The 21,381-nt window shown below is 49.7% G+C and overlaps 1 protein-coding gene across 1 annotated transcript in view; it reads left to right on the forward strand.

The window, feature by feature from the left end:
- Positions 1-21,381, forward strand: part of LOC309549718 (interferon-induced, double-stranded RNA-activated protein kinase-like) — a 363,835-nt gene that overhangs the window by 302,691 nt on the left and 39,763 nt on the right. Inside the window, exon 16 of the mRNA XM_082250192.1 lies at positions 8,620-8,682. Coding sequence (XP_082106318.1) covers positions 8,620-8,682 — 63 coding nt within the window. The remainder of the gene's footprint in view (positions 1-8,619; positions 8,683-21,381) is intronic.

Here is a 21,381-nt window from a genome sequence, read left to right on the forward strand (position 1 = left end):
AAGGTGGGCAGAATGATTCATTCCAGCCCTCTCTGCTGTACACATTCCAAGGGTGTAAAATCAGCAAGCGGATTACCTCAATTGATAGGCATTGGACCAGGGGGAATGGTCGCTTCATCCGGAGGTGTTTCATCAGTTGTGTCTCTGATGGGGTACTCCCGAGGTGGACCTGTTGGCCTCTCATCTCAACAGGAAGATACAGAGCTTTGAGGCACAGTCTCAGGATCCTCTAGCTAACGCCACAGAGGCCTTAGTGGCCCTTTGGAGTCAATATTGTCTGATTTACGCCCTTACCCCCCCCCCCCCCCCACCCTCAAACCTCTGCCAAAACTCCTAAACAGAATCGAGGTGGAAGGGATTCCTGTCATTCTGGTGGCTCCAGACTGGCCTCGCCGGTCTTGGTATGCCAACCTGCTACAGCTAGCAGCTGATGCTCCTTGGAGACTTCCTCTCAGGGAAGATCTGCTGTCCCAAGAGCAAATCTTACATCCTGCTTTACAGTCGGTGGCTTTAACGGCTTGGCTGTTGAAAGAGAGGTGCTGAAGGATAGAGGTTTGTCTGAATCGTGATTCCTACGCTTTTAAAAGGTAGAAGATCTACCATCGTACTTGGAAGACGTACATTGCGTGGTTGTGAGTCTCTTGGGGTTCACCCTCGCTCCTTTTCGGTGGCTCGGATATTGGCTTTCCTCAAACGGGTGGTTAACCGCTTTACAACCGTCCGCCGCAGTTATACTGCGGCAAGCAGCTGCTCCTGGGCAAACCGACATAGGTATACGTTGGTCGCGAGCAGGAGGCTAGGGGGCTCATCAGTGGGCAAGCCGATGCAGCGGGCTCAGATTGCCGCCTGACACCCGCGATCATTCCGCCGCTGAGAGAAAAGGATGGTCAGCTGTTGTAAACACAGCTGACTGTTCTTCTCCCCTGGAAGGATCACATGTCTCTATGGTCATTTCAGAAGCCATGCCCCCCCGACAGTTAGAATCACTCCCCTAGGCTCACATTTACCCCTTGACCACCCCCAGGGTTAACCCCTTCCCTACCAATGGCATTATTATAGTAACAGTGCATATTTTTAGCACTGATTACTGTAGTAATGTCACTGGTCCCCCCCAAATCTGTCAAAAATGTCAGTTAGGGGTCCGATCTGTCCGCCGCAATGTTGCAGGCCCACAAAATTCGCAGATCACCGCCATTACTAGTATAAAAAAAAAAAAACAATAACAATGACTTAAATCTTTCCCGTAGTTAGTAGACGCAATAACTTTTGCGCAAACCAATCAAAATACGCTTATTGCGTGTTTTTTTTTTTTTTTTTACCAAAAATATGTAGCAGAAAACAAATTGGCCTGAAATGTTAAAAAAAAAGTTGATTTTTATTTATTTATTTTTTTTGGGAATGTTATAAAGCCGAATTTTAAAAAAATTATTTTTTTTTTCAAAATTGTCGCTCTTTTTTTGTTTATAGCGCAAAAAAATTAAAATCGCACAGGTGATCAAATACCACCAAAAAAAAAGCTCTATTTTTGGGGAAAAAAAGGACCTCAATTTTATTTAGGTACAGCATCACACCACCACGCAATTGTCGGTTAAATTAACGCAGTGCCGAATCGCAAAATATGGCCTGGTCATTAAGGGGACAAATCCTTGCGTTCTTAAAGTGGTTAAGCAACTTCTGGCCTGGAGTACTATCAAGTGCCAGGTTTTCGGCCTTGGGGGTTTTCTTTTAACGTCCATTGGCCACACATTCCTTGGTGCATGCCTTTCTCCAGGGAGTTCGACATTTGGCTTCTCCAGTGCGGTCTCCATTGCCGCTGTGGGACCTCAATTTGGTGCTGTCAGTTCTTCAGAAACCTCCTTTCGAAAGTGTTTGTGAGGTTCCACTTCTTACATTGTCCCAGAACGTGACCTTTTTGGTGGCTATTTCTTCTGCACGCAGGGTGTCGGAGCTGGCAGCATTGTCTTGTCGTTCACCTTACCTGGTGGTTCACAGAGATAAGGTGGTTCTTCCTCACTGCCTGTTGTTCCTTCCAGAGGTCATCCCTGATTTCCATTTGAATGAAGACATTGTGTTTCCTTCCCTATGTCCCAGGCCTAAACATCCTAAGGAAATTGCCTTGCATTCTCTGGATGTGGTTCGGGCAGTCGGTGTACCTGGAAGCTACGGATTCTTTTAGGAAGTCAGACTCACTATTTGTACTCACTGAAGGACCTCAAAAAGAGTTGGCTGCTTCTGCTGCGACCATTTCTAGATGGATCAGATAGACAGTGATTCAAGCCTTTTCCATTAGGGGTCAGGTTCCTCCTTTCCCTGTTAAGGCGCACTCTACTCAGGCACTTAGTGCTTCCTGGGCCTTCTGTCATCAGGCGTCAGTGATGCAGGTTTGCAAGGTCATTGACGGACACAGCACCCACCCCTCTGTGGGGTTGGCTTTCTTCTGACACGGCTTGTAACAAAACTAAGTGCCTATAGCTGAGAGTGGGAGTATACCTCTTGGGATTGCCACATAGGCGTAGTTCAGCTTTTTCCTGCCTAGTGTCCTACCAGTGGTGTCACTATGGGGGCGCAGGGGGTGAAGACCGCACCTGGTTACACCTGCCAGAGGGTTGACACCATCATTGGATCTAGAGGGGGTGCTGATTTTAGTTGTACCCCCAGAGGCCGGTCTTTTAATAGATGCTGTACCTGGCCGCTGAGTGCCTTCCCCCCTATCTCTGCACTCACGGACGAGACAAGGGGAAAGCAGCCTGGAGCAGTTAAGTCTGCAAAGGAGAGGACAGAGATCAGAGAGCCAGGATTGTGGGCTGTGTTCTCCCCTCCCTCTCAGAAGAGCGATCCTCCATAAAGCATATGACACAGGATCGCTCTTGCATCTACTGATGTTTGCTTCATTCCCTGCTGTCGAGAGATGAGCGGTCATCCGATCCTGTGTCATCTGCTGTATGGAAGAGCGCTCCACTGACAGCAGTGAGAGAGCACAGCACAACCCGCACCTCTACCCGGTATCCTACCTGTAAGTTGGGGGTGGGGGAGCTCAAAGGCCAGGGGAACTTCACACAATGAAGGGGGGGTAACACTCATTGGTGCTGAGATGGGAAGTTTGTGCAGGAGGAGGGAATTGTGCTATAAGAGGGGATTGGGGGATTTGTGCTAGGAGGGAATATTTTTGCTAGGAGAGGGGATTGGGGAGATTTTTGAGGCAGGAGGGGTTTGTGCTGGGAGAGGGGATTGGGGGGATTTGTGCCGCCAGGAGAGGGGATTGGGGGGATTTGTGCGAGGGGGGGGGGTTGAGGAGATTTATGTTAGGAGAGGGGTTTGGGGTGATTTGTGCTAGGAGTAGCTGCAGGACAACATGGTGTCACCATGTTTACCGCACCAGGTGACACCAACCCCAGTGACGCCACTGTGTCCTACTCCTGTAGGGACAGTATAACTTAATGGTCAAGAAGATAAGGAGCTGTGTCCGTCAATGAACATCAGAGAAATGGATTTTACGGTAAGTCAAAAATCCCATTTTTTCATGCCAAGTGGTGCAACAAGGTGTTTGTCTGCAAGTTGTTGACAAGCACCTCTGAGCATTTGTTACTGCACAGGCATTTTTTTTTATATCCAAGGAAGTGGTTGTGGGTAGGCGCACTATTCACACTACCAAACTTGAGTTTGTCTTTGCTTTAAAGCAAGAGTGCTCCAGGACTTGTTGGCAACCTGGACAAGCAGCAGCAAATAGGGTTCAAGTCACAGGAATAGGATTACAGCCCTTGACCGTGTGGTGCCACCACTTTACCCAACACACACTCTGGCAGTTGCCACCACTGCACCTGATTAATACTCTGGTAGTTTCTGCCACTAAACCTGATGTGCATTGTAGAAATCATACCACGCTATATTACGATACTCGCTGTCACTGTATCCAACCTTCACTCTGGCATTCACCTCCATTGCATCTGATGCACACTGCAGTATTTAGTCCATTTATTGAATGTACAAACGTTTGCTAGTGTATTTTTAATAAAAAGGTGCTGTTGTCCTTTAAGCCGGGAGAAAGGGAAAGGAAAGACAGGTGCTGATGGTAGGGGACTCAATTATTAGAAGGACAGACAGTGTAATCTGTCACACAGACCGTTGTTTGCCGGGCGCTTGGGTTCGGCACATCGCGCATCCGGTGGACAGATTATTGGGTGGGGCTGGGGAAGACCCAGCTGTCATGGTACACGTGGGTACCAATGACATAGGCAGAGGAAGATGGAGAGTCCTAAATGATTTCAGGGACTTAGGAGCTAAGTTGAGGAGTAGGACCTCCAAGGTAGTATTTTCAGAAATACTAGGAAAAGTTAACAAGTGGCTGAGGAGCTGGTGTAGTAAGGAGGGTTTCGGGTTCCTGGAGAACTGGGCCGACTTCTCAGTCGGCCACCGGCTCTTTGGCAGGGACGGATTGTACCTAAATGGGGAGGGTGCAGTCGTACTGGGTGAAAGGATGGCCGAAAAGTTAGAGGGGCTTTTAAACTAGGTGACGGGGGGAGGGCACAGATGTAGAGTTAGCCAGTGGAAAGCAAGATTCAGAGGGCATAAATGGGGGCATTAGCGGTAGGGTGTTCGGAGCTCCTAAACCCAGGGTGGGTATGGGGAAAAATCAAGAGAGCAGCCTAAAAACATCAAATGAGGATATATGTAACCGGATAAAATTTAAGAGGTTTGTATACCAATGCCAGAAGCCTGGCCAACAAGATGGGAGAGCTGGAGCTTGAGGAGGACTTAGATTTTATGGGGATAACAGAGACTTGGTTTGACAGCTCCCATGACTGGATGGCGACCATTCAGGGGTATTCCCTTTATCGCAGAGATAGAGAAGGTAAAAAAGGGGGAGGAGTATGTCTGTATATTAAGAACAGTGTACAGATAAATATAAGGGATGATATTAATAATGGAGCTAAGGATGAGGCAGAATCCCTATGGGTAGAGCTTCAAAGGGAAGGCATGGTGGGGAAGGTAATATTGGGCGTATGCTACAGGCCCCCCAACCAGAGGGAGGAGGGGGAGGCGGACCTCATTTTACAGATAGGATTGGCAGCAAGGATGGGAAATGTCATTATAATGGGGGACTTTAATTATCCAGATATAGACTGGGCAGAAGGAATCGCACACTCAGCCAAGGCTCGGCAGTTCCTAAATGTTTTGCAGGACAATTTCATGGGTCAGATGGTGAATGCTCCGACAAGAAACAATGCGGTACTTGACCCACTGATTACCAACAATTAGGACCTGATCACGGATATAGAAATACGGGGCAACTTAGGAAACAGTGACCATAGGTCAATAAGTTTCAGTATTAATTACAGTCATAGGAAACACAAGGGTAATGTAAGGACACTGAATTTCAAAAGAGCCAATTTCCCAAAACTGCGCTCGCTGCTAGAAAATATCAAATGGGATAGAACCCTGGGAACAAAGAACACGGAGGAAAAATGGGAGTGCTTCAAGAGCATACTTATCAAGGGGATTGGCCAGTGCATTCCAAAGGGAAATAAATTTAAAAGAGCAAAACTAAACCCTGGGTGGCTAAACTCCAACATAAAAATGCATATTAGTGCTAAAGAAAAGGCCTTCAAAAAATACAAGGCTGAGGGGTCATTGGCAGCATTTAGGCATTACAAAGAGTGCAATAAGAAATGTAAAGACGAAATCAGGGCGGCTAAAATAGAACACGAGAGACATATAGCGGAGGAGAGTAAAAAGAACCCCAAGTATATAAACAGTAAGAAAGCTAGGCCAGAACACATTGGCCCCATAAAAGATGACAAAGGAAATATGGCCACTGAGGACAGAGAAAAGGCGGAAGTGTTAAATAATTTCTTCTCTTCAGTCTTCACAAAAGAATCGGAGGGCTACACTAACCCAGCTTGTAAGGCCAAACTAAACAACACACCTCAGGAAGTGCCGCCATGGCTAACAGAAGATAGACTAAAGCCCCGTACACACATACCGATCGTCGGCCGAACGATCGGCCGTCTTTTGTCCGAGGGCTGTCTTGTCTGTTGAAAAGTGCAAAAGACTGCACACGAATTTTGTCGGCCAACAACAGCCGACTGCAGAAGTGATGTCATGTGATGGTTAACTTTCCTTGTCTTTTTTCTTTTCTGAGCATGCCCAGTCTTGGAAATCTGCTGTCTGTCGGCCGAATTCTGTACTGACTGGCGAACAATCGGCCGTTCTGGTGTCGGCATACAAAAATTTTAATGCTTGCACGACAGATTCTGTTCGGCCGAAAGTGCGCTGTCGGAAGCATCATACTAACAAGCCGAAAATCGGCCGATCGTTCGGCGGCCGAACAGTTTCGGCCGACAATCGGTACGTGTGTTCGGGCCTTTAGAACTAAACTAGAGAAACTTAACATAAATAAATCACCGGGACCGGATGGCTTGCACCCGAGGGTTCTTAAAGAGCTCAGCCAGGTGATTGCCAGACCATTATTCTTGATCTTTAACGATAGTTTACAGATGGGTATTGTGCCAGCTGATTGGAAAAAAGACAACATGGTACCAATATTTAAAAAGGGGCCGAGATATATCCCGGGTAACTATAGGCCGGTCAGCCTAACATCTGTAGTCTGCAAGATTTTGGAGGGGATGTTAAGGGACCACATACAAGACTTTAGTAATGAAAACGGTATTATTAGTAGTAATCAGGATGGATTCATGAAAAATCGTTCTTGCCAAACCAATCTATTAACCTTCTACGATGAAGTGAGCTGCCACCTAGATGAAGGAAAGCCTGTGGATGTGGTGTATCTGGACTTTGCAAAGGCCTTTGACACTGTTCCCCACAATGCTTACTGTACAAACTAAGGAAGGTAGGTATGGACCATAAGGTGAGTACCTGGATAGAGAATTGGCTCCATGGGAGAGTCCAGAAGGTGGTGATTAATGGGGAGTACTCGGATTGGGCGGGTGTGGAAAGTGGGGTCCCCCAGGGTTCTGTCCTGGGACCAATCCTGTTTAATTTATTCATAAATGATCTAGAGGAGGGGATATCTAGTACAATCTCAGTATTTGCGGATGATACTAAACTAAGCATGCCAATATCTTCTATGCAGGATGTGGAAACCTTACAAGCGGACCTGAACAAAATAATGGGGTGGGCAACTACATGACAGATGAGGTTTAATGTTGAAAAATGTAAAGTAATGCACTTGGGGGCCAGAAACCAGAAAACAAGCTACTCACTAGGGGGGAACCTCTGGGTGAGTCTAGGATGGAAAAGGACCTGGGGGTACTGGTAGACAACAGGCTTGGCAGTGGCATGCAATGCCAAGCCGCTGCAAGCAAAGCCAACAGAATACTGGGATGCATAAAAAAGGGGATTCACTCCAGAAATAAAGAGATTATTCTCCCACTGTACAAGACGCTTGACCGGCCACATCTGGAGTATGCTGTCCAGTTCTGGGCACCGGTCCTCAGGAAGGATGTGCTGGAACTGGAAAGAGTCCAGAGAAGGGCAACAAAAATAATTAGGGGAATGGAGGACATCAGCTATGAGGAAAGACTACAAGCACTGAACTTTTTCTCTCTGGAAAAGAGACGATTGAGGGGGATATGATATCAATGTACAAATACTGTACTGGTGACCCTAGCATAAGGAACAAACTATTCAGTGAAAGGAGATACAATAAGACACGTGGCCACTCACTAAAACTAGAGGAAAGGCGGTTTAACCTTAAAGTGCGTAAGGGGTTCTTCACTGTAAGAGCGGTAAGGATGTGGAATTCTCTTCCACAAGCAGTCGTATCAGCAGGGAGCATTGATAGTTTCAAAAAACTATTAGATGGGCACCTTAAAGACCACAACATACAGGGGTATACAATGTACGGTTAACAGCAAACACACACACACACATCATAGGTTGAACTGGATGGACGGATGTCTTTTTTCAACCTCACTAACTATGTAACTATGTAAGCATGTCTGGCTTCCAGCTCATAAATATCCCTGCCAATATTTATATATTGCATCTGAACGTCAACATCCTGTAAACTGGTTCAAACAAAATGATGAAGCCGACCACTAGCCCAACCAAAAAATGTATGTCTAATCATATAAAGGCTTACTGTATGTAAATTCTGTATGTGCAACTATGGAGGATACTCTTAACTCTTAATCTTCAATTCTGCAATATTTTTTATGTCTGTATTGTATATGTTTAGGCTTAGGTTAGAAATGTATCATGCTGTTAAAACACAGTAAAAGAAAATAGGCTAATACTGTGTCTAAATAATTCTGTTCCACTATGCAGAGGTTGTATCGCGAAGCTGCAAGTAATACCACTGGTATGCTTGCTTGATTTTTGGAAAGACCATAAACTTGACTTAAATTCATCAAGTTTGGTATACATTCACTATAGTTTTATGGTAAAAGAATAAAATGTAGAGCTCTTAAATGACCATTGACTATCCCACCAACAATTGCCAAATAGGGTGAACATTTGAGCTTGAAATATGCACACTGAAATTTACCAAAATTTAGAACAACTAGACTTTGGACAAAACTGTAGATTTCCTCAGTTGTTAACTGGTGCTCATGTCAAAATCCACTTCACAGATTTAACCTTGCTGCTATTACCTTTTAGGAGTGGGAGAATTTGCGAAATGCTGACCTACCATCAAAATTTGTCATGCAATTTCCATCTGAGGTATAGTATGATCAAATTTTCTAAGTTATTTGTCATTCTTCCTCATTGTAGTTCAATATACATCCAGGTCATTATCACATCCATATTTATTACTTAAAATTACTTAAAATAAAATACTTAAAAAGTGGTTGTAAACCTCAGACATAAAATATGAACTAAGCATATACCCCTATAGTGTGTACTGTCTTCTGCCTTGTCCACCTGCTATTAGCAAGTTTTCCTGTCACCAAGGGAAAAATGTTGATGGGGAGGAATTTCCAGCTTATCGACAGCCTCCACTCTGTTTCTGTGTATTGTGTAACTTCAGCTCTCCACCCCCTTTTTTCTGAATGCTCACACAAGCTTTATAAGTGCTGCACTTCGAACGGATGTAGGGAAGACTGCGGATAAACGGGTACAACTTTTATATAGGAAGATTTGTTTCATCTCTGCATATCACCTGATGCCAGTCACTTCACTGGGTATATGTAAGGGTTTACAACCACTTTGATGACCTTTGCTTAAAGCAATAGAATTTTTTTTTTCTTGGGCTTTATTTTCCATTGGTGCAGCTGGTGTAGCCATTGCTGTTTTCATTACAGTTCAACAATAACAAGTGCAACAGTGCAGGGGTCATGATAAAATGTTCAGGGTTCAGTAGTAAGTGACGCAGTGCTCAGGGGGTCGGAAATAAGTGGCGGGAGACTTTTCCACAGTACAGCCAGCCCCCATCCCCCACAGCTCCATATCATTCTCCCTAGATGCAGCACAAGCACCCTTCTTCTTTCCTTGCGTCTAGTAGGCAGGGCTAACGTCTGTCTACACCAGTAGGCAATCACACTCCTGCTATTTCTGGAAACAGAGACCCGACCCCAGCAATTGTATAGCACCTGATCCACCCCCCCCCCCCTCATACACCAGCGCTGTATGGATCTTTGCTGCAGCTGCAAAGGACAATCACAGCTACAGCAAGGAAACAGAACCATTTACCCACACTTGTGCAGTGTCTGGGCACAGTGAGCCCCACACTCCTTGGGACCCATGTGCCCGACACCAATTACAACCATTGAGGATACACCACTGTGGACACAAATAGTGTTATTGATACTCAAAAGTCTAGTTCTGGCACTCTGATCTGCATTCTATAAATTGCAGTAATGGCCAGGAGTAGACCTCTATAGAGCCCATACTGCAGGTCAGAAAGTGTGGTTGGATTTGAAGCTGTGGGTAATGGGTAAAAATACTGTTGGGGAAAAAAAAAAAAGCTGAAACAAAGGATACACAATAATGGACATAATTGAGGTAAAACCTGTTGTACTGTAAATATACTGAGTATTGCTGGGGCTGAAATCATATAATGCAGATGGTATTTAATACAAAATAAATAAAGGGATCATACTTAAAGTTGAAGTCTGGGCAAAAACTATATTTCTCTTACGTCCTCCGACAGTCGCCGCCCACTCATACAGTCTTCACCAATGGGGTATTGACTTCCTCTCCACAGGAGTAACTAGGCACAAGACTTGTTAAAAAAAACAAAGCATTTTACATAGACACACCCATGGGGGCTGTCCCACTGGTCCAATACCCCCCTGCAATCAGTCATCCCAACTCAAGTTTGTCTTCTGCCTAGTTAAGGAGTAAGATGGGCTTCCCTGTGCTGGGGCTACAGTCCCAGCCTTCTTCTATTTTATGATTTTATTTACTGCAAATGTGTTTTTCTCTTACGTCCTCCGACAGTCGCCACCTCTTCATATTCGTCACTAATTGGGTTATTGACCTTTGCTCCGTAGGAGTAGCTAGGCAACAGAATATATTAATATCAAAGCTTTTAGCATATCCCACCCCCAGGGGGTAGTCCCCTCAGTCAATACCTCCCTGCTTCCTGCATTTCCAACTCAGTTTCTAATGCCTAGCTTAGGAGTAGGTTGGCTGTTCCTGTGCTGGGGCTCTCTGTCTCAGCCTCTATTCTCTTTTTGATTTTATTTTGAGTCTTTTCTCTCTTTCTTTTACTTAGCTGTTGATTTTCAGCATTAGTTAGCTTCTTCGGATGAAGATGATCGTGCGGAGCTGGGTCTCAGTCTGGCCACCCTGGATCCCAGGGCTCAGGGCCAGGGGCTTCCCAGCCTGCCATTGAGCGTTCAGCTTAGGTTTTACCCTGGTACATTGAACGACCCATCCCTGTTCGCTGCAGGGATGCTATCGGTGAGGTGGCTACCTCACTGGACGCCATTGCGGTTTCGCACCGCAGTTCCGCTGCGTCATGCTTGCGACACGCCCTGTCTTCAGTGCAGCGGTTTGGTCGCTGGAGCAGGCTCCCCACGCCATCCAGACTGGTAAGTGTAACTCTATGTGGGGACCTGTCTATTTGGGTGTCAGTCTGGGACTGTGTGACCCTGCATGTCTGTGTGGATGCTGTGCTCCCTGTCAGTTCCTGTGTGGACTTGCTGCCTGTGTGTGGGCTGTGGAGGGGGGGGCTCTCCCACTCTGCTGGGTGTAAGAATAAAGCAGTCAGATTTTGGGCATGCCGTGCGGCGACCCGCCATTTTTTTGCGGCAGAATCATGGTGGCCGGTCCTGTGTGGTAATGCACGGCATTTTGGCGCCAAACGCTGCCATTTTGGCGGCGATCGATTAGGCCACATGTCGGCGCCATTTTCTATTTGCCCAGTGAATCCTCAGCCGAGCGGCCATGTTTGTGTAGCCTTGCATAGGCTTCATAGGGGCGGTCAGTCTTGCATCACTTCCTTTTGCTCCGGGACAGCGATCGGTGGCAGCAGCCTGTGTGATCTCTCCAGGTTTTTATCTTCCCTTTTTTCCTGTATTCCTTGCCCAGTTTCTTGTCCCTGTGGGGGTCGGTGTGTCCAGTGAGTGCGGGGGGCTACGCTTGCCGCGATCTTAAAGGGGCAGTACCCCTTTCCTCCTTATCTTGTTGGGGCATGGATTCTTAGGATTGCAAGTTTCCTCCCACCTTGGTGGGGGGCCAAGGGGCTGCTGCTTCCCCCGAGGGGGCTGATCTGGCCACTATTGTGGCAAACTTAGCTGCTCAGGTGCAGATGCTGGTGGCTGATCGATCCACAAAACGGCCCAGAGTGTCTATTTCCTCTGATTCAGAGGAAGATGGGGCTGCTATGGCTGGAGTGCCCTTCTCAGGGTCTCACTCATCTCTAGACCTTGTGGGGTCTGAGGGGGAGGCTGAGGTGGAAGGGGTTGATAATTCTCCCCCTGGCTCGTCTGAAGAGCTTGCACTCATGGATGAGTTGGTTGCTTCTATCAAGCAAACGCTGCATTTGCAGGATGAACCATGTCCTCCTGTTTTGATGTCCTCTTATGGGACGCAAAGAAAGCGCAAAACATCGCAGGTTTTTCCTTGCTCTACGGAATTTCAGCGCGCTGTTGATGAGCAATGGCGCAATTTAAAGAAGCCTTTTGCTGTTCCGAGTAGGTTCAAACTGCGTTATCCATTTACACCCGCCACTGATGAGCGTTGGTGTGTGCCGCCTCAAGTGGATCACGCGGAAGCCGTGGGCGGGTAAGCAGAAGTCCGGCCAGTCCGGGTCTGCTGCCCATTACAATACGGCCTGAAGGGACGCCCTCACCCGGTTCTGGGGTGGGGGGACGTTTGCTCGGTTTTCTTCAACCCTGGCTGGACCGCATTCGGGACAGGTGGGTTCAGGAAATCGTTCGATCTGGTTACAAGATCGAGTTTCTCTCTCGGCCGGTGGGCAGATTTTTCCCCTCAAACCTTCAGCTGACTCCGGAGCGATTGCAGGATCTGCACCTGGCGGTGCGGGACCTGCGGGCCCAGGGAGTGGTGGTCCCGGTGCCTCATCGGGACAGGTTTCGGGGGTTCTATTCCAATCTGTTCACTGTGCCCAGAAAGGAGGGCAAGGTACGTCCGATTCTGGACTTGAAAGCTCTGGACCGCTTTGTGTGGGTTCGCAAGTTCCGCATGGAATCCCTGCGATCAGTGGTGGCTGCCCTGGTTCCGGGGGAATTCATGGCCTCCATCGATTTGAAGGATGTATACCTTCACATCCCCATTTTCGAGGGTCATCAGAGGTACCTTCGATTCGCCATTGCGGAGGATCATTACCAATTCGTGGCATTACCCTTTGGTCTCGCTTTGGCTCCGCGGGTTTTCACCAAGGTGCTTGCGCCGGTTCTGGCTCTGTTGAGAGCCCAGGGCATTTCTGTCCTGGGTTATCTGGACGATATCCTGATTCGGTCCGCGACCAGTCAGGGCCTGGTGAACGACCTGTCCATCACGATGCAGACTCTGCAGGAATTCGGTTGGACGATAAATTTTCCGAAATCAACGTTGTGTCCGTCGGTTCGTCTTCCTTACCTGGGGATGATACTGGACTCTGTTCAAGCGAAGGTCTTCCTGCCGGAAAACAAACTTCGGACACTTCAGTGCGAAGTCAGGTCCCTCCGGGACAATCAGTGCTCGTCCCTCCGGACGTGTATGAGGTGTCTGGGATTGATGGTCTCGGCTTTCAAGGCGATTCCCTTCGCCCAGTTTCACACGCGGGATCTTCAGGCGGAGGTCCTGGCCAAGTGGGACGGGCGTCCGCAATCTCTGGATCTGCGGCTGTCGTTGAGCCACCTCACCCGCAGGGGTCTTTTGTGGTGGCTCCAGTCCCCGGCGGTGTCGGGGGGCAAGTCCTTTCGTCCTTTGTCATGGACGGTGATCACCACGGATGCCAGCCTGTCGGGCTGGGGTGGTGTTCTGGGCGTTCTGTCCGCCCAGGGAACTTGGTCGGTGGAGGAATCCTCCCTTCCGATCAACATTCTGGAATTGCGAGCGATAAATCTGTCTTCTGCGTTGGACGGACAGGCTTCAGGGCCGTCCGGTTCGGGTACAGACGGACAATGCCACAGCGGTGGCCTACATCAACCACCAAGGGGGCACCAGGAGTGCCCGAGCGGCTCAGGAAGTAGCCGACATTCTGTCTTGGGCCGAGACGCACGTCCCGGCGATATCTGCAGTTCACATTCCGGGGGTGGAGAACTGGCAGGCGGATTTTCTGAGCCGCCAGACCCTGGATCAGGGAGAATGGTCCCTCCACCCGGATGTCTTCCAGATGTTGTGCGCGAAGTGGGGGTCCCCAGATGTGGATCTGTTCGCGTCTCGTCTAAACAACAAGGTGGAAAGATTTGTGGCAAGAACGCGCGATCCTCGGGCAGACGCCTCAGACGCGTTAGTGGCGCCCTGGCATCCGTATCGTCTGATGTATGCCTTTCCACCGATTCAGCTGCTGCCCAGGCTCCTTCGCAGGTTAGCCTCGGAACCGCACACCGTGATTCTGGTGGCACCGGACTGGCCTCGCCGGTCTTGGTACGCAGACCTCGTGAATCTGGCGGTCGACGCTCCGTGGCGTCTGCCGTTTCGGGAAGATCTCCTGTCTCAAGGACCGATATTCCATCCTGCTTTACAGACGCTGGCTTTAACGGCCTGGCTGTTGAAAGCCAGGTCCTGAAGGATAGGGGTCTCTCCCCTGAGGTCATTCCCACTTTGATCAAGGCTAGAAAAGCCTCCTCAGGAAAAATTTACTACCGTACTTGGAAAGCCTCCTTTGCCTGGTGTGAGTCCAGGGGATATTCCCCTCGCTCGTACTCGGTGTCGAGAGTGTTGGCTTTCCTTCAAACGGGCGTGGACCAGCAGTTGGCGTTGGCCGCGATTAAGGGTCAGATTTCTGCACTGGCCGTTCTCTTTCAACGCCCTGTGGCGTCTAACTCTTTGGTTAGCACCTTTGTTCAAGGGGTGCGACATCTGGTCCCTCCTAGGAGGGACCCTTTACCTCCATGGGACTTGAACCTTGTTCTGTCCGCGTTGCAACATGCTCCTTTTGAAAAGATCAGGGAGATCTCGTTGTCTCTGTTGTCCAAGAAGGTTGCTTTTTTGGTGGCTATAACTTCGGCTCGCAGAGTGTCGGAGCTGGCGGCCTTGTCCTGCAAATCTCCGTATTTGGTGATTCACTTGTATAAGGTGGTCTTGCGACCTAACCTGTCTTTTCTTCCGAAGAGGATCTCGGAATTTCACCTCAATGAGGATATTGTCCTGCCTTCGCTTTGCGCGAAGCCTAAGCATCCGAAGGAGGTGGCGTTGCATTCCCTGGATGTTGTTAGGGCAATCAGGGTTTACCTGTCATCAACTAAATCCTTTCGCAAGTCGGATTCTCTCTTTGTCCTTCCTGAGGGACCTCGGAAGGGCATGGCGGCGTCGGCTGCGACCATCGCCAAATGGATCAGACAGACCATTGTGCAAGCCTATGCTTTGAGGGGGAAGGTTCCTCCTTTCCCTGTGAAGGCGCACTCTACCAGGTCTCTGAGTACGTCTTGGGCCTATCGTCATCAGGCTTCTGTGGCCCAGGTGTGTAAGGCGGCGACTTGGTCGTCCATTCACACCTTGTCAAAATTCTACAAGGTGGATGTTCAGGCTTCGGCAGATGCTTCCTTTGGCCGTAAAGTTCTTAGTGCGGCAGTGCCTTAGGGTCCCTTGTTTTGGGCCCTTGGCTGTTGGGGTGTTTTTACCCCTAGGTTACTTGTTCTTTCCTGGGTTGTTGCTCCTGTTGAGCACGTTTTTTCCTGTTGCCCAGTTGGTTCTCTTACTTTGGTAAGGTTCCTTTCTCTGATGTGGGTACTGCGTTGCTTTAGGCGCGGCTACTTTTTTCCCACCCCTCATGTCTACACTGCTATGGGACGTCCCCATTAGTGACGAATATGAAGAGGCGGAGACTGTCGGAGGACGTAAGAGAAAACTGAATTTTTGTAAAATCTTACCTGTAAAATTCCTTTCTCTGAGTCCTCCGACAGTCGCCGCCCCCGCCCCTCTTTTGGGGTTTGTTTATGTACTCTACTGCTATGCTACTGAAACTGAGTTGGAAATGCAGGAAGCAGGGAGGTATTGACTGAGGGGACCACCCCCTGGGGGTGGGATATGCTAAAAGCTTTGATATTAATATATTCTGTTGCCTAGCTACTCCTACGGAGCAAAGGTCAATAACCCCATTAGTGACGAATATGAAGAGGCGGCGACTGTCGGAGGACTCAGAGAAAGGAATTTTACAGGTAAGATTTTACAAAAATTCAGTTTTTTCTTTGCATTACTAGCTGTTTGTTTTGTCAGCGTTAGTTGGATCTTCGGATAAAGACGGCGTTTGCGGAGCTGGGAGTCGGACTGGTCGTCCTGGTTCTCCAGGACAGAGGGCCGGATAAAATCCCAGCCCGCCATCGAGCGTTTAACAGGCTATGCATTCGCCCTGGCCTCGCAAACGACCCATCCCTGTCCTCAGGGATGCAGCCTGTGAGGTGGCTACCTCACTCGGACGTCTCATTCATGGTTCTTCGTGTACTGTTAGCGTCCTGTGTTTTTTGGCTGACGGCACCCCTGCCATCTGTGGGTGGGCGGTTTCCCGTGCAATGTGAGGCACCCCACGCCATCGAGTACAGGTAAGTACATTCTGTGTGGGTCCTCTGTCTGGGGCTGGCAGTCCTGTGTGTCTGTGTTATCCCCTCATGTCTGTGCGTTTTTGGGCTCCCTGATCCCGGTACCTGCGGGAGTTTTCTCTCACGGCCGGTGCGCTGTGTGGGTTTCTGGGGGTCCCTCTCCTGTGTCACTTTAGGGTGCTTTTGGAGGTACAAACACGTGTGGCGACCACTGCGGGGTGAAAAACCGCCGATCCACCATTTTAGGTGTGGGCAGCATGTCTGACTTCACTATGGGCGCTTATACAGCATGTATGTGGTGTGTTTTTGGCGCCTTGCGGCGCCATCTTGTGTATGGCAAATCGTTCGTTGTGTCGGCGGCCATTTTACCGAAGCCTCCCATTACTTTCTATTGGCAACCATTTTTTTCTTAGCCTGCAGCCTCAGTTCAGCCTCCTGCGGTGACATCACTTCCTCCTTTTCCTCTGGAGAATTCAGCTGCAGTGGTAACACTTGTGGGGGTCTGTCTGCTCTCTTTTTACTTGTGCACTCCTTCTGGCTATCAGTTTATCCTGATTAAGGGTCTGTGTTTTCGCAGTCATTGTAGCGGTGTGCTGCGGGGGTCCGCTGCGCGCTTAAAGGGCCAGTACCTTTACAAAAAAAAAAAAAGATTTTTGTTTTTAACACGAAGTCTCAGAACAGCAAATTTCCCACAGCCCTGGTGGGGGATTCAGGTTCCTCTGAATCCTCTGCTCTGTCTACTTTGTCTGCTGCAGTGGCCACTTTGGTGTCCAAAGTGGAGATTCTGATGTCTGAACGTGCTGCCAGAAAAAGGCCTCGCTTGTCCTTGTCTTCTGATTCTGAATCTGATATGGTTGCCATGGGTGCCGTGCCCCTTGAAGGGTCTCACTCTTCTCAGTCTGAGGGGGAGGCGGAGGTGGCAGGGGTGGACGATTCCCCCCCTGGGACGGCCGAGGACCGTGCAGCTATGGATGTGATGATTCTTGCCATTAAAGAAACACTACATTTAGAGTATGAGCCCAATCCTCCGGGCATTGTGTCCTCTTTTGGTACACACAGGACCCGCAAGGCGGCACAGGTATTCCCTTGCCCCGCTGGGTTTCACGCTACTGTGAATGATCAATGGCGTCATTTAAAATGCACCTTGTGGTGCCAAAAAGGTTTCAACTCCTTTATCCCTTTGCGTCTCCTACGGATTTGCGCCGGTGTGTGGTCCCTCAAGTGGACCACACTGTGGCCAGATTGAACAAGGCCACTCTGGTACCCACCGAATATTCTCCGGTGTTTAGGGATCCTACGATTAGGAGAATGGAATCCCTTGCCCGCCATGCCTATATGGTGGCGGGTTCCCTGCTAAAGCCTATTTTCGCCTCTGTCATGGCGGCTCAGGCTGTGGCGGACTGGACCAAGTTGCTAAGACGCACCCTCATGGCTGATTCCGCTCCTACTACCGTGGCGATGGTGGACCAGATCCATCAAGGAGTCATGTATTTGTGTGATGCGGCCTTGAATGATGCCCCATTAGCTGCGCGCCTGTCCAGCTTCACGGTGATTAACCGTCGCCTGATATGGTTGAAAAGCTGGTCGGCTGACCAGACTTCCAGAGAAACGGTGGCTGACATCCCCTATGCGGGGTCTCGCCTGTTTGGGGAATCCCTGGATGAATTGGTTAAAGGGGTCACTGGGGGCAAGAGCACTCTTCTGCCCCAGAATACAAAAGGTATGTTTTTTCCGCGGTAAGCGGGGCCCCTCCTTTAAACCAAATCAGGGGTCCTTTCGTGCCTTTAAGGCACAGAACAAGGGGAAACCCTTCAAGGGCGAAGGTCGCCAATGAAAGCCCTGGGCAGGCAAGCCGAAATCCGGCCAGGTCGGTGCGGCGGCCCAGTCCGCCTCTGCCTGATGGGGCGTCCTCATCCGTTTCAGGGGCAGGGGGACGTTTGCGTGGTTTCCTCCAACCTTGGCTGCTCCGAATTCCGGACAGGTGGGTTCAGGAAATCATTCAATTGGGTTACAAGATCGAATTCCTTTTGCGGCCGGCGGACAGATTCTTTGCCTCAAATCTTCATTTGACTCCAGGGCGGTTACAGGACCTGCATCAGGCGGTGCAAGATCTTCTCGCCCAGGGGGTGGTCGCCCCGGTGCCTCATCGGGACAGGTTTCAGGGGTTCTACTCGAATCTGTTCACTGTGCCCAGAAAGGAGGGCAAGATGCGTCCTATTCTGGACTTGAAAGCTCTGAACTGCTTTGTACGCGTTCGGAAGTTCCGCATGGAATCGCTCCACTCGGTGGTAGCCTTCCTGAGTCCAGGCGAGTTCCTGGCCTCTATCGACCTGAAGGATGCGTATCTACACATCCCCATTTTCGAGGGTCATCAGAGGTATCTCCGATTCGCCATCACGGAGGAACACTATCAGTTTGTGGCGTTACCTTTCAGTCTCGCTTCGGCTCCAAGGGTGTTTACAAAAGTGCTTGCTCCAGTTCTGGGCCTGTTGCAGGCTCAGGGCATTGGGGTCTTAGGTTATCTGGATGATCTCCTGTTAAGATCGAGTGCCAGCCAGAGCCTGCTGCGCGATCTGTCCATTACGGTGCAGACGCTTCAGGAGTTCGGATGGACCATCAACGTACAGAAGTCGACCTTGTCTCCTTCGGTTCGTCTCCCATATTTGGGAATGGTTCTGGACTCTGCTCAGGCGAAGGTGTTTTTGCCGGAGGACAAGCTCCGGACCCTACAGAACGAGGTCAGAGCCCTCCGGGACAACGAATCCTCGTCCCTCAGGACCTGTATGCCGGCCCTGGGGTTGATGGTGTCAACCTTCGAGGCGATACCGTTCGCACAGTTTCACACAAGGTCCCTCCAAGCGGAGATCCTGAACAGATGGGACAGACTCCCGCAGTCCTTGGATCTGAGAGTGTCTCTGTCACCAAACCAGAGTGGATCTTCTGTGGTGGCTTCAGTCCCCGGCGGTGGCGGACGGAAAGTCCTTCCGGCTGTTGCAGTGGATGCCAGCCTGTCGGGCTGGGGTGGAGTCCTGGGCAACCTGTCTGCCCAGGACACTTGGTCGGTGGAGGAATCCTCCTTCCCCATAAACCTATTGGAATTGAGAGCGATCAGGCTGTGCCTGCTCCATTGGTCGGACTGTCTTCAGGGCCGCCCTGTACGGGGTGCAGACGGACAATGCCACTGCGGTGGCTTACATCAATCACCAAGGGGGCACCAAGAGTGCCCGGGCGGCCCAGGAAGTGACCAGTATTCTGTCTTGGGCCGAGACTCATGTCCTGGCAATATCGGCAGTTAACATTCCAGGTGTAGAGAATTGGCAGGCCGATTACCTGAGCCGCCAGACCCTGGATCAGGGGGAATGGTCCCTACACCCGGAGGTGTTTCAAATGCTGTGTGCGAAATGGGGATCCCCGGATGTGGATCTGTTCGCGTCTCGGCTAAACCGCAAGGTGGAAAGGTTCGTGGCAAGAACACGTGATCCATGGCAGACGCCGCGAATGCGTTGGTGGTGCCTTGGCATCGGCATCATCTGATGTATGCCTTTCCTCCGATTCAGTTGTTGTCCAGGTTCCTTCGCAGGTTGGCCTCGGAACCAACATTGGTGATTCTGGTGGCGCCGGACTGGCCACGCCGGTCCCGGTACGCGGACATCATTCACCTGGCCGTCGAGCCTCCATGGCGGCTGCCAATGCGGGAAGATCTACTGTCTCAGGGACCGATCTTCCATCCTGCTTTACAGTCGCTGGCTTTAACGGCATGGCTGTTGAAAGCCAGGTCCTGAGGGACAGGGGTCTCTCCTCAGAGGTCATTCCTACCTTAATCAAGGCTAGAAAAGCATCATCTGGTAAGATTTATTACCGTACATGGAAAGCTTATTTTGCCTGGTGTGAGTCCAGGGGCTTCTCTCCTTGTTCATACTCGGTGGCGAGAGTGCTGACTTTCCTTCAGACTGCTGTGGACCATCGCCTTGCATTGGCCACGATTAAGGGCCAGGTATCTGCACTGGCAGTCCTTTTCCAGCGCCCTGTGGCGTCTGATTCTTTGATTCGCACCTTCATTCAAGGTGTGCGTCACTTGGTCCCTCCTTGGAGGGAGCCATTACCTCCATGGGACTTGAACTTGGTCCTGTCCGTATTGCAACGTTCCCTGTTTGAAAACATCAGGGAAATCTTGTTGCCTCTGCTGTCTAGAAAGGTTGCCTTTCTTGTGGCGATCACTTCTGCTCGAAGAGTGTCGGAGTTGGCGGCTTTGTCTTGCCGCTCCCCTTACCTGGAGGTTCATAGGGATAAGGTGGTCTTGCGACCTAACCCGTCCTTTCTTCCAAAGGTGGTTTCTGATTTTCACCTTAATGAGGACATTGTTTTGCCTTCGCTCTGTGCGAAGCCTAAGCATCCTAAGGAGGTTGCTTTGCATTCCTTGGATGTTGTCAGGGCGATCAGGGTTTACCTTTTGTCGACTGAATCCTTTCTGAAATCGGATTCTCTCTTTGTCCTTCCTGTGGGACCTCGGAAGGGTATGGCTGCGTCTGCGACGACCATTTCAAAATGGATCAGACAGACAATTGTGCAGGCCTATTTGTTGAAGGAACGGTACCTCCGTTCCCTGTCAGGGTGTACTCTACCAGAGCGGTGAGTGTGTCCTGGGCTTTCCGACATCAGGCTTCGGTGGCCCAAGTGTGCAAGGCTGCGACTTGGTTGTCGGTACACACCTTTTCAAAATTTTACAAAATTGATGTTCTGGAATCGGCGGATGCCTCCTTTGGTTTTATTTTGGGTCCCTGGCTGTTGGGGTTGTTTACCCCCTTGGTTATTTGCTTTCCTGGGTTGTTGCTCCTGTTGAGCGTTTTTTTGTTACCCAGAGGGTTACCTTTCTGCTCACATAAGGTTCCTTTCTCTGTTGTGGGTACTGCGTTGCCTTTCTGACAGTTGCGTTGCCCACTCCTCATGTCTACACTGCTTTGGGACATCCCCATTGGTGAAGACCTGTATGAGTGGGCGGCGACTGTCGGAGGGCGTAAGAAAACTGAATTTTTGTAAAATCTTACCGTAAAATTCCTTTCTCTGAGTCCTCCGACAGTCGCCGCCCCCGCCCCTCTATTGGGGTTCTTATACACTTAACTGCTTGCTACCAAACTGAGTTGGGATGGCTGATTGCAGGGCGGTATTGGACCAGTGGGACAGCCCCCATGGGTGTGTCTATGTAAAATGCTTTGTTTTTTAACAAGTCTTGTGCCTAGTTACTCCTGTGGAGAGGAAGTCAATACCCCAT

The sequence above is a fragment of the Pelophylax lessonae genome, assembly GCF_965119305.1.
Source record: "Pelophylax lessonae genome assembly, chromosome: 3".
In the NCBI taxonomy this organism is placed as follows: domain Eukaryota; kingdom Metazoa; phylum Chordata; class Amphibia; order Anura; family Ranidae; genus Pelophylax; species Pelophylax lessonae.